The sequence below is a fragment of the Rhinopithecus bieti genome, unplaced genomic scaffold, assembly GCF_001698545.2.
Source record: "Rhinopithecus bieti isolate Rb0 unplaced genomic scaffold, ASM169854v2 scaffold_81617, whole genome shotgun sequence".
Lineage (NCBI taxonomy): Eukaryota > Metazoa > Chordata > Mammalia > Primates > Cercopithecidae > Rhinopithecus > Rhinopithecus bieti.
In genome coordinates, this window is record NW_016841754.1 from 1,235,476 (window position 1) to 1,246,950 (window position 11,475).

General features: G+C 35.2%; 1 protein-coding gene across 1 annotated transcript in view; it reads left to right on the top strand.

Moving 5' to 3' along the window:
• Nucleotides 1-11,475, top strand: part of NEB (nebulin) — a 236,581-nt gene that overhangs the window by 107,151 nt on the left and 117,955 nt on the right. Inside the window, 4 exon segments of the mRNA XM_017866068.1 lie at nt 1,269-1,580; nt 1,898-2,101; nt 3,226-3,330; nt 10,877-10,984. Coding sequence (XP_017721557.1) covers nt 1,269-1,580; nt 1,898-2,101; nt 3,226-3,330; nt 10,877-10,984 — 729 coding nt within the window.

Sequence of the window (11,475 nt, forward strand, 5' to 3'; positions counted from 1 at the left end):
TTTTTTTTTTTTTTTTTTTTTTTGGAAAATTATCTTAAATGCTTCCTTCTGAGTTCTTTTAAAATGAAAACAGAAAGACAAAGACGAGGAAAACAAGAAAATGGTGAACCTAATTTCCCCTCCTGCTATCTCTGAAAGAGGTGGGTTCTTTGGTGGAAAATTCAGACTACTACTTCTTCTTCTTCTTTTTTTGGTTTTTTGTTTGTTTTTTTTTTGTTTGTTTGTTTGAGACAGAGTCTCAGAGTCTCACTCTTGTTGCCCAGGCTGGAGTACAATGGTGTGATCTTGGCTCACTGCAACCTCTACCTCCCGGGTTCAAGCGATTCTCCTGCCTCAGACTCCCAAGTAGCTGGGATTACAGGCACCCACCACCACACTTGGCTAATTTTTTTTTTTTTAGTATTTACTATTTTTTGTATTTTTAGTAGAGACAGGGTTTCACCATGTTGGCTAGGCTGGTCTCAAACTCCTGACCTCAGGTGATCTGCCTGCCTCAGCCTCCCAAAGTGCTGGGGATTACAGGCATGAGCCACTGTACCCAGCTGAAAATTCAGACTTCCGTAAATACTTGTTAGGATTGGTGTGGTGCATTGTCTGAAATAGAGAGAAAATATCCAGTTAGCCCTTACCACCACCAACAACAAAATGCTTTTTTGTAGATATATATTCCATTTTCTCACTTGAGGAATCCCCAACAAACCTCAGTCAAATTTGATCTCCAACAGAGCAGGGCTTGTAGGATGGAAACATAATCCAGACTACTTCAGGGAGTCAAGTGCCCCAGCAGAGCGGGATTTGGAAAGGAGTGTGGATGTGTTGAATGGAGGGATAAAATGGTATCTGTGGACTCAGGAATAGCAGTCCCAAAATCATATGTAAAATTTCTGGGTTCGTGATTTCATGGGCCCAAGATGAAGAAACGGCAGTACACAGTACCGAATGATCTTCTGGAAGTGTTGCTTCCTTTATTTTCAGAAACTTAACGTCTACAAGCCATAGGACCATGTAGTTTGGCCTGTCTTCCCACTGGACTATTCCCATTAGACTGTTACTGTTAGATTATTTATGAGGCTTCTCATTAGACTACTGCCCATTAGATTAGTGCTGTAGAGTCTAATAAGAATTTAGGATGAGGAGATAAACTGATATTCAGATTCTTTCATTTCTCTGAAAGAATTAGCAATTTTAAAATAATAAAGTTTTAAATTAATGAGGCTTCTAAGCCTTTCTATTCATTTTTATTTTTGAAATGATCACCTTTATTTCAGTACAAATACAAAGATGGTTACCGCAAGCAGCTCGGCCACCACATTGGAGCCCGGAACATTGAAGATGACCCCAAAATGATGTGGTCCATGCACGTGGCCAAGATCCAGAGTGACAGGGAGTACAAGAAGGACTTTGAGAAGTGGAAGACCAAGTTCAGCAGCCCAGTGGACATGCTGGGGGTGGTGTTGGCCAAGAAGTGCCAGACCTTAGTCAGCGACGTGGACTACAAGAACTACCTGCACCAGTGGACGTGCCTGCCTGACCAGAATGATGTCATGCATGCTCGGCAGGCCTATGACCTCCAGAGCGATGTGAGTAATTAAGATCTATGGTAACTGTGCTCATAATAGTAATTCACAGAAATACTGAGACAGTGGTCTAGAATTAGGTAGAACCCTCAGAAGGGATGGCATCTCTTCTTTCTGCTCATTTTTTAGGCACCTCTTCTCCTTACTTTTTTTGGAGAGAAAGAAAGTAGTACCTGAAACTATATTCAATTTGGCCTTCATATATTGAAGGACATATACATGAAGTTTGACTATCCAAGCTTTCTAGTGTTATTTTTTTATTTTTGAAATCATGTTAGAACAACTTCAATAATACTCGCTTTTGTGTTTAATCTCTCCAGAACATTTACAAATCTGATCTCCAGTGGCTGAGAGGCATTGGCTGGGTCCCCATTGGGTCTGTGGATGTGGTCAAGTGCAAGAGAGCTGCCGAAATACTGAGTGATAACATCTACCGCCAGCCTCCGGACAAGCTGAAATTTACCAGTGTGACTGATTCTCTGGAGCAGGTGCTGGCCAAGAACAACGCCCTCAACATGAACAAGGTGAGCCCCCAATTTGTAGGAAAATAAGACAGGGCTGTATGTCATTTAAGATACCTATTGTTAATTAAGTTAGTCTCTTTTTTTAGTCCAATTAAATTGCTCTCCAGTGTATAGTGATTCAGTTGAATTCTCTATTCTGTTAGGTAACAATATATGGGAGCATTTCTGCTTTGACATCTCTTGTGAAATAGCCAGTGTTAAGAATGGGACGGCTATTTTGGGTTCAAATGGTTTGAAGTCTATAAGAGTTAGTTATACATGGTTTGGTATGAAGGTTTCTTTCTTGCTGAGTACATATTTAGGTAAGCGCAGAATAAACAAGAAAGATGCAAACCGGGCATTGTGGCTCACACCTGTAATCTCAACACTTTTGGGAGGCTGAGGTGGGCAGATCACTTGAGCTCAGCAGTTTGAGATTAGCCTGGGCAGCATGTGGAAACCCTGTCTCTACAAAAAATACAAAAATTACCCAGGTGTGGTGATGCGCACCTGTAGTCTTAGGTACTTGGGAGGCTGAGGTGGGAGGATCACCTGAGCCTGGAGAGGATCACCTGAGCCTGGAGAGGTTGAGGCTGCAGTGAGCTGTGACTGTGCCACTGCGTTTCAGCCTGGGCAACGGAGTGAAACTCTATCTCATAAAAAAAAGAGAAAGATGCAAATCTTCATAACATTTATCAAAAAGAAATCTAGAGCTAGCACATACAGGTACATTTGCAGCTAATAAACTAACAACAAACAGCATCAAATAAAATCGTGGGAAAGATTTGTTAATATAACCATAGTACAGATATGGATGTGAATATATGCTTGGGAAATACTTGCTTTTTATTTGATTGGGGTGGCAGTGACCTGGTTACCAAACACGCACACACGGGTGTGTATATGTGTGTGTGTGTTTGATTATATATATATATATTTTTTTTCCTTTCATATCTTAGTATACATTTATATTTTGTTACAATAAATATCTTGTAAAATCAAAGAGGTTGAAAGAATGTTAACATACAGCACATGGAACAGACAGCAAGAAAGCTGGCTTTCAACTTTGTCATGGTTTCTTCATTGAAAATTCCTGTTTACAGCAAACTGTTTTTCTAATTTCTTAATCTTTTTATCCTTCACAGCGCTTATACACAGAAGCCTGGGACAAAGACAAGACCCAAGTGCATATTATGCCTGATACACCTGAAATCATGTTGGCAAGACAAAACAAAATAAATTACAGTGAGGTAAGATCATTTGTTTTATTTCTTTGGTCTGGCCACATTGATTTTTGCTGATGTAGAAATGTTAGAATTATAAAATTAATCCTCATGTAAGCCAGTTAGCTTAGTTGGCTTTTTATGCCATTTACCCTACCTTGAATATACATATCATTGTATTTAAGAATAGGTAGATAGAAAGGTAGGTAGATTAGACAGACAGACAGATAGACAGACACAAAAATATCTTCATTCTGGGAGGGAAAAAATATCTCAAGTCAACTATTAATGACTAAACATAATTTTCATTAAAAATAATTGCTATTAATCAAATTAACAGTTGCTTCAAAATTTGTGTGGCAAGTTTCTTACTTCAATTACCTCATCTGTAAAATAGGATTAAAATGCTTATCTTAAAGAATGTTTAAACAATGACTAAATGAGGTAAAATATTTAACATGCCCAATGCGGAGCCTGGTGCAAAGTATTTGTTTAATAAACTTTAATGTCTCTCCTTTACACTCAAGTCACCATGAAAATTAGATGTATTTAATGTGCTCAAAATAACTTGAGCTTTATTTACAAGAACTGAAATGAGAATTCTTAAATTCACCCATTTCAAATTGCCTGAGAACAATAAAATACATTCTTTTATGAACTATCTTCAGCCTTGCTAAACTTGTCATTGCATATCTTTGCAGTCCAGAAATACTGCTGCATAAATAGCTTCTTGCTCAATTGTTCTTGCCAAAGTCAAAAATGTATATGGTTGATTCAAGAAGAATACTAATTTCTTAAACATGTTTATGTGTCTTTTTTTTTTTTTTTGAAAAAAAGGAAGGCAGAGTTTTCTTCAGTTTGAGAGCACTGAAAGATTTAAGTACTAATTTAAGTTAGTACTTAAATGATGACCAGATTTATTATTTTACCCATATTAATTACTTTTGCCTATAATAATGTAGCCTTAAAGAGGAGGCATGCTTATATCAAATAATCATGACCAGTAAAATGAAGAGGGTATGATTTCACTTTCTCCAGCATTATAAAACAGACCAAAGGACAAGCCTGATTATAAATATTTGATTGGCCTTGGCTTCAGTCACTTTTGAATGGGACATTTTCTCTTGGCCACAGAGCTTCTCAGTTGGATTATCTTCCCCTGGGAGGTTTATTTTATCGAAGGCAGATGAAGTTAGTTTCTATTCCAGATTATAATGAAGCTCTTAAGCCTCTCTCATTTGTTTACATTAGCGGAATTGAGGTAGATTTTTTTTTCAGACTGCTGCAAAGATATTGGACTGTTTTTTAATTCTAAAATTTTCAGCTGGATTTACTTTCTTTAAAATTGCATGATCATGCATTGAAGGCTCTCACTTCACCACAGTGCAATATATTAATGTAGCAAAATTGCACTCATCCCCCATGAATACATACAAATAAATAAAAATAAAATTGCATGATCATGTTGATTCCCTGAGGGATCTAAGATCACATTTCAGAATGACCCACTAGAATTTCTTCTCAACCCATTGCCCCTGATACCTTCATTCCATAAATGTAAAACAAAACAAACGCATGTATTTTTTCCTCTTAAATTCTCATTTACCTATTCTAGTTTTCTTAAGTAACAAGCTTTAAAATACATCCTTGATGATAGATAAAAGTGTTCTCTCCTTTGAAGCACTGCATCTTTTTTAAATGTTGAAAGAATTAAAGAACTCTATTTTTTTGGCCTGAAGCCATGAGATGATTGAAGCACATTTTTTTCCCACTTACACCATTTTTAAAACGTGAGCATTTATTCTTTAAAAACATAATAAATGAAGTATTTGACCTTCCAGTTTCAAAAGAAACATTCCTAGAAATTTTGAAGAAAAACGAATTCCCTCTGGGATTTATCTCAAAGATGTTAAATTGATTCTTATTTTTACTTTAGCTTTTTCTTATAAAATCTCATCTTGAAAAGACTGTAAACTGACACATCTTAATAATCCACTTTATAAACACAATAGTGACCCTCTAAGAGTCTTAAGTCATTAAAAATATTAAGAAATATTAAGTGCCTCTGTGACATACTTAAACTCCAGATTCTAGTCCAGTATCCTTAATTCAATCTAATTTGAGAATGGGGCATAAAAATGAAGTTTAATTATTTGTATCACACTTTTTTGGGATTTTCCTTACATTTAAGATTTTGTCTTTACACCACCTCAACAATGAAAAGTACACTGAACAGCATAAAGTAGAGGGATGATAAAGCCTTATAAAACTGTAAATCATTGTAATTTTTCCCTTAAAGCCACATATTATTTCTAAATTATTTTCCAGAACTATCTACTGGTACTGTGTCTGCTTTGTCTAACTCAGTAAACCTCTTAAAAGAGGAAAGGGGGAAAGTGAAATTAAAGATTAAATTATTCAATCATAGATTGATCTAAAGACTGTATTTGGATATAAATGAGCTGCTTTCAAACCTCACCAACCATTCTTGAGGTTACTCAAAGGCTTTCCAAGGGGTAAAGTCGCATGGATCGTTTTAAGTAAATCAGTTAACATAGCTTCAACTTCCATACATATGCTCTTCTAAATTATCTGCCCAAGAATGCCCCTACAGTTTGAGTGGTGTCCCGCTTCTTTCATAGTCACTCTTCTCTCACATTAAAACAAAACAGGCATGGTTTAAAGGTGAAGAAAGAAACCAGAGAACTAAATACTACTCATTCTTTTGTACTGAATTCTGGATAGAAAAGCAACATTGCTATAAAGGAAATTATTGGGACATTTGATGAAATTGGAATATTCATTGTATATTTGATAAAAAAGAGAATAGTACTAGACAGTAATACTGTATCAATATTAAATTTCCTGAGTCTGATACATATACTGTGGTTAATTAAAAATATCTTTATTCTTAGGAGATACATGGTAAAGTATTCAAGGATGAAGGCCATGATGTGTACAGTTTTAATCAGTTCAACAATTGAAAATAAGTAAAATGAAGAAATACATAAACACATAAAGAGAAAGAGATACAGAAAGCAAATACGGCAAAAATGTTAATAAATTGGGTAGTTGGTATTCATCGTAGCATTCTTGCAACTTTTCTGTAGGTTTGAAGTTTTGCAAAAGGTGGAAAGTATACATTTTAAAATATTAAAACATACACTAAAATATTTGACTAAGTATGATAATATAAGGATTTCATTTTTTAAATAAAGAAAAAGAAATAGTAATACTCATCCTAGTAGTTACTATGGTGCATGTCTGAAAGTATTAAAATGAAACTTTACCAAACATGGCTGGGTGCAGTGGCTCATGCCTGATATCCCAGCAATTTGGGAGGCTGAGGCGAGAGAGATCACTTGAGTTCAAGAGTTTGAGATTAGCAACACCCATCTCTACTAAAAAATATAAAACTTAGCTGGGCATGGTGGCACACACCTGTAATCCCAGCTACTCTGGTGGCTGATGCACAAGAATCGTTTGAACCTGGGAGGCATTGAGCTGAGATTGTGCCACTGCACTCCAGCCTGGGCGACAGAGTGAGACTGTCTCAAAAAACAAAAAACAACAACAATTTAAAAACACACACACACACACACAAAACTCTACCAGACAACTTAATTCATTATTGCCCATCAAAACTTTGTAATCAAACCACCATGAGCCTCCTACAAGTCTCATTAAGAGATCCAATAAATTTTTATTTTTTATGTTTAAAAATTGTTATCAAACTGTATATTTATCTTGTTTTGATTTATTGAATACCGATGTTGGCAATTATTTAAAATTTTTTGTTAAGAGGATACAGAATCAGTCAAAATTTTTATCACTGGTTCACTAAAAGGGCTAAAAGTCATTGGTATAGATGATTTGTTCAACGTGTGGTTCTCAAATGACACTTCCATGGAACATTTGTGTTTTGTCTTCTATACACATCTGTCCAGCCAGAGAAATTGAACAGTGATGGTGCTTTCTCAATTCATAGAAGAAGTTAATAAATAAAATTTTATCAGTTTTGCAGTTTCGACTCCTAAATCTTTGGTACCTGCCACCCTCATGTCTGCTAACAACTTCCAGCAGTTGATGAAATAATAGGGAGCAAATCAACATTAACAGAGATTCAGAAAGAGTGATACATCCTTAGTTCAGCACTGAATTTGATTATGGACACATCCTCCTAGTGGTAGTATTATTATATGTTATTATATGATACTATTCTCTGCTAGTAAAAATGTTCGCAATTCAAATTTGGAATTAAATAAATCAACATTTCTTGGTTGTTTCATGAAAAGGGCAAATGGTGAACAATCTAAGCACAAGAGCTGTTCATTTAATGTATAACATTTATAAGATTTGTGCAAAGAGAGGTTGTGATGTTAAAACTTGCTGAATGTGAAACTTTCATTTAAATAAATATCCAAGGATAAACAGGAAGTAAGAGTTCTTTTTCTGATTTAAGACTGAACATACTTGTGTAGTTATGAATCCAAAAGTGGTCTTCCTTTGACAAAAAATATATTTTTCGAGTGAATGTGAATTCTGTATTTAAAAGCTACTCCTTCTTTCTTCAGAGCCTCTATCGTCAGGCCATGGAGGAAGCCAAGAAAGAAGGCTATGANACCTATTCTAGTTTTCTTAAGTAACAAGCTTTAAAATACATCCTTGATGATAGATAAAAGTGTTCTCTCCTTTGAAGCACTGCATCTTTTTTAAATGTTGAAAGAATTAAAGAACTCTATTTTTTTGGCCTGAAGCCATGAGATGATTGAAGCACATTTTTTTCCCACTTACACCATTTTAAAACGTGAGCATTTATTCTTTAAAACATAATAAATGAAGTATTTGACCTTCCAGTTTCAAAAGAAACATTCCTAGAAATTTTGAAGAAAACGAATTCCCTCTGGGATTTATCTCAAAGATGTTAAATTGATTCTTATTTTACTTTAGCTTTTCTTATAAAATCTCATCTTGAAAAGACTGTAAACTGACACATCTTAATAATCCACTTTATAAACACAATAGTGACCCTCTAAGAGTCTTAAGTCATTAAAATATTAAGAAATATTAAGTGCCTCTGTGACATACTTAAACTCCAGATTCTAGTCCAGTATCCTTAATTCAATCTAATTTGAGAATGGGGCATAAAATGAAGTTTAATTATTTGTATCACACTTTTTTGGGATTTTCCTTACATTTAAGATTTTGTCTTTACACCACCTCAACAATGAAAAGTACACTGAACAGCATAAAGTAGAGGGATGATAAAGCCTTATAAAACTGTAAATCATTGTAATTTTCCCTTAAAGCCACATATTATTTCTAAATTATTTTCCAGAACTATCTACTGGTACTGTGTCTGCTTTGTCTAACTCAGTAAACCTCTTAAAAGAGGAAAGGGGAAAGTGAAATTAAAGATTAAATTATTCAATCATAGATTGATCTAAAGACTGTATTTGGATATAAATGAGCTGCTTTCAAACCTCACCAACCATTCTTGAGGTTACTCAAAGGCTTTCCAAGGGGTAAAGTCGCATGGATCGTTTTAAGTAAATCAGTTAACATAGCTTCAACTTCCATACATATGCTCTTCTAAATTATCTGCCCAAGAATGCCCCTACAGTTTGAGTGGTGTCCCGCTTCTTTCATAGTCACTCTTCTCTCACATTAAAACAAAACAGGCATGGTTTAAAGGTGAAGAAAGAAACCAGAGAACTAAATACTACTCATTCTTTTGTACTGAATTCTGGATAGAAAAGCAACATTGCTATAAAGGAAATTATTGGGACATTTGATGAAATTGGAATATTCATTGTATATTTGATAAAAAAGAGAATAGTACTAGACAGTAATACTGTATCAATATTAAATTTCCTGAGTCTGATACATATACTGTGGTTAATTAAAATATCTTTATTCTTAGGAGATACATGGTAAAGTATTCAAGGATGAAGGCCATGATGTGTACAGTTTTAATCAGTTCAACAATTGAAAATAAGTAAAATGAAGAAATACATAAACACATAAAGAGAAAGAGATACAGAAAGCAAATACGGCAAAATGTTAATAAATTGGGTAGTTGGTATTCATCGTAGCATTCTTGCAACTTTTCTGTAGGTTTGAAGTTTTGCAAAAGGTGGAAAGTATACATTTTAAAATATTAAAACATACACTAAAATATTTGACTAAGTATGATAATATAAGGATTTCATTTTTTAAATAAAGAAAAGAAATAGTAATACTCATCCTAGTAGTTACTATGGTGCATGTCTGAAAGTATTAAAATGAAACTTTACCAAACATGGCTGGGTGCAGTGGCTCATGCCTGATATCCCAGCAATTTGGGAGGCTGAGGCGAGAGAGATCACTTGAGTTCAAGAGTTTGAGATTAGCAACACCCATCTCTACTAAAAAATATAAAACTTAGCTGGGCATGGTGGCACACACCTGTAATCCCAGCTACTCTGGTGGCTGATGCACAAGAATCGTTTGAACCTGGGAGGCATTGAGCTGAGATTGTGCCACTGCACTCCAGCCTGGGCGACAGAGTGAGACTGTCTCAAAAAACAAAAAACAACAACAATTTAAAACACACACACACACACACAAAACTCTACCAGACAACTTAATTCATTATTGCCCATCAAAACTTTGTAATCAAACCACCATGAGCCTCCTACAAGTCTCATTAAGAGATCCAATAAATTTTATTTTTTATGTTTAAAATTGTTATCAAACTGTATATTTATCTTGTTTTGATTTATTGAATACCGATGTTGGCAATTATTTAAAATTTTTTGTTAAGAGGATACAGAATCAGTCAAAATTTTATCACTGGTTCACTAAAAGGGCTAAAAGTCATTGGTATAGATGATTTGTTCAACGTGTGGTTCTCAAATGACACTTCCATGGAACATTTGTGTTTTGTCTTCTATACACATCTGTCCAGCCAGAGAAATTGAACAGTGATGGTGCTTTCTCAATTCATAGAAGAAGTTAATAAATAAAATTTTATCAGTTTTGCAGTTTCGACTCCTAAATCTTTGGTACCTGCCACCCTCATGTCTGCTAACAACTTCCAGCAGTTGATGAAATAATAGGGAGCAAATCAACATTAACAGAGATTCAGAAAGAGTGATACATCCTTAGTTCAGCACTGAATTTGATTATGGACACATCCTCCTAGTGGTAGTATTATTATATGTTATTATATGATACTATTCTCTGCTAGTAAAATGTTCGCAATTCAAATTTGGAATTAAATAAATCAACATTTCTTGGTTGTTTCATGAAAAGGGCAAATGGTGAACAATCTAAGCACAAGAGCTGTTCATTTAATGTATAACATTTATAAGATTTGTGCAAAGAGAGGTTGTGATGTTAAAACTTGCTGAATGTGAAACTTTCATTTAAATAAATATCCAAGGATAAACAGGAAGTAAGAGTTCTTTTCTGATTTAAGACTGAACATACTTGTGTAGTTATGAATCCAAAAGTGGTCTTCCTTTGACAAAAAATATATTTTCGAGTGAATGTGAATTCTGTATTTAAAAGCTACTCCTTCTTTCTTCAGAGCCTCTATCGTCAGGCCATGGAGGAAGCCAAGAAAGAAGGCTATGACTTGAGAAGTGATGCCATTCCCATCGTGGCTGCCAAGGCCTCTCGAGATATTGCCAGTGATGTAAGAGCTGATCAAGCCCTAACATTTCTTACCATCACATCAGCCACACAGGGAATACAGCTGGACGTCTCTTTGGTCATCGTCCACCTTAACTCCCTTCAGTGCATAGGCAAATATATTGAGGCTTGAGATACAGATAACTTGCCCAAGATCACAAGCATCACAGAGGCATAGCCTAGACTGGAATGTGGCTCATTTGACTCCTTATTTTTAGTCTTTGCTCAATAGGAGTGAGTGCCTCAATTAAAGTTAGATGTACGTAAGCTGAGCTACTCACAAAACCTCAGGAGCTTCCTTGGAACACACTCAAGGCAAAGATGCCAGAAAAGAGGCAGGCTTAACTGAGTTTGCCCCATCACTTGAAAAAGAACATAGAAGGACAAAGTCTTCTTTCTATGCGGTGCACAGAACCAATATTTCTTTACCCTAAAATGAAAACATCAGATCCCTGGACATCTTAAAATTAATCCAAGACTAGTAAAATTGTTCAT